The sequence below is a fragment of the Myotis nattereri genome, assembly GCF_964212035.1.
Source record: "Myotis nattereri genome assembly, chromosome: 11".
NCBI classification, from domain to species: domain Eukaryota; kingdom Metazoa; phylum Chordata; class Mammalia; order Chiroptera; family Vespertilionidae; genus Myotis; species Myotis nattereri.
In genome coordinates this window covers 56,982,150-56,984,127 of record NC_138086.1, presented here as the reverse complement: position 1 = coordinate 56,984,127, position 1,978 = coordinate 56,982,150, and the positions used below count along the sequence as shown (strand labels likewise).

Genomic DNA, 1,978 nt, shown 5'->3' with positions numbered 1-1,978 from the left:
TTTGCCCTCGAAGTAAAATCCTCTACTTTACATGAGTAGAAGACAAGGGTAGGAAAAGGAGAGTCAAGTATCTGAATTGTGAGGCTGCCTAGGAGAAAACAGACTTTAGAAGTCAGGGTTTGTAACCCGGCAGGAGAGATGGTTAGGATGCCGGAGGAGGCCAAAGCCGGTTCCAAGAGCGACTCCCGGGAATGCGCCCTGGGGCCCCCAGCCGTGCTTACTTAAGCTAATGGAAGAGCTTGCCTTTCACCAAGCGCTGCACTGGGATACCAGACAAACAGCTCCCCCTCGACCCCGGCAGACAGGGCCCCTCTTCAGGACATCATTAAAAGCACTTGTTTCATACTGGTTGGCAGCGTCGGGTGGCAGGATTCAGGACTCGGACTCAGAAGCCAAGGAGAAGCCAGGGAGGTGGAAAACATCCTCGCTTTGAAAAGCCACATCTCAATGAAAGAACTGCGTGAGACAAGGACCCTGAAGGATATGAGTTGGCGGCAGGGCGAGGAGAGACACAAAAGGCACAGCAGGTAAGGGCTGGGGGTCGTGGCCAAGAAGGAACTGTCCCAGGTGGCGCAGCGAAATGGATCTTGGACTCGGAGGCCTGTCTCTACGGGTCTTCCCGGCCTGGTCAGGCTGTCTCCTTCCATCAGCTTCGAGAGGAGGGACGTCGCCACAGCCTTCCCAATCGGTGCGACTAATCCTGTTACCAGTTTGGTCCTAAATATTAACGTCCCCTGACCCTTCGTGGTTGCCGTCGCATCAGATTCAGGGCTGTTAGGCAGCCGATCCGCAGTCTCGCCTCCCCCTGCGAGAAACCGATGAGACACAGGACCCAGAGGACTCGATGGCGGCGTATCGGGAGAGCTGCGTGGACGCCACGGTGCTGGACTTCGTCGCAGACCTGTCCCTCGCCTCCCCGGGGCACCCCCTCCTCTGCGACTTGGCTCCCGGGCTCCACTTCGGGGACCGAGGCCTGGCGCTCCAGGAGGGACGACCCAGGGGCCTGGCGCCCTTCGAGGAAGAGGATCCAGACGAAGAGGAAGGTGAAGCAGACGAGGGGGAGGAGGAGGAAGAGGAGCCCGGGAGGAGCGCCTCCCTGCTGGGCCGCCCGAAGAGGAAGCGGGTGATCACCTATGCCCAGCGCCAGGCCGCCAACATCCGCGAGAGGAAGCGCATGTTCAACCTCAACGAGGCTTTCGACCGGCTGCGGAGGAAGGTGCCCACTTTTGCCTACGAGAAGAGGCTGTCCCGGATCGAGACCCTCCGCCTGGCCATCGTCTACATCTCCTTCATGACGGAGCTCCTGGAGAGCTGCAAGAAGAAGGAAACCCGCTGAGCCGCGCAGGGGTGGGCTCGCCCGCCCGCCTCGCCGGGGCGTGTTGCAGCGCAAGGTCTTTGGGGACGTGGCAGCGGGTGCGGCGGAAAGGCCTGGAGGGACGCTTCGAGGCCCAGCGTCTGACCTTCTGAGCTCGGCTCGGGAGTGTGACCTCCCCAGAGCCCCCTCGCTCGCCGGGGAGCGCTGGGCAGGGGCGGGCGGCGCCCGCTGGAACCGGGAGAGCCACGGGGCCGTCGAGGCGCGCGCCCAGAAGCTACATCTGCGCGCCCGGTGGGTGGGATGCTAATCATCTCCGCAAACTCCAGCCTTCGTGGGCTTCTGTGGAGTCCAATCTCTCTTCCTTGGCTTTTTATAAAAAATAGAAATTAAAAATAGAATTTTTATTTTTTGAACTTGAGAGTCTCCTGGCAGGCGCTCCGCTCCGGCCTGCGCCCTTCGGGAGATCCGGGAGCGGGGGCCCGGGAAGGGTGCTGGGTACGGGGCTCCGGAGAGGCCAAGGGGCTCAGTCTCTGGTCGGTCAGTCATGCTCCTAAAGAGACAACAAAAAGATGCGGGAGGAAGGGGAGTCGGGAGGACACGCCACCTGGCCTCGGGGCCACGCCCCTCCCCTCTTTCTACTTGCAACCCTGTTCGGGCCGTCCG

General features: G+C 61.2%; 1 protein-coding gene across 1 annotated transcript; it reads left to right on the top strand.

The window, feature by feature from the left end:
- Positions 1–844: 844 nt before the first annotated feature.
- Positions 845–1,336, top strand: FERD3L (Fer3 like bHLH transcription factor; the record flags this gene model as incomplete). The annotated part of the gene is made up of 1 exon (XM_081102123.1): positions 845–1,336. One exon carries the CDS (start codon positions 845–847, stop codon positions 1,334–1,336), a length of 492 nt encoding a protein of 163 aa, XP_080958249.1.
- Positions 1,337–1,978: the final 642 nt, after the last annotated feature.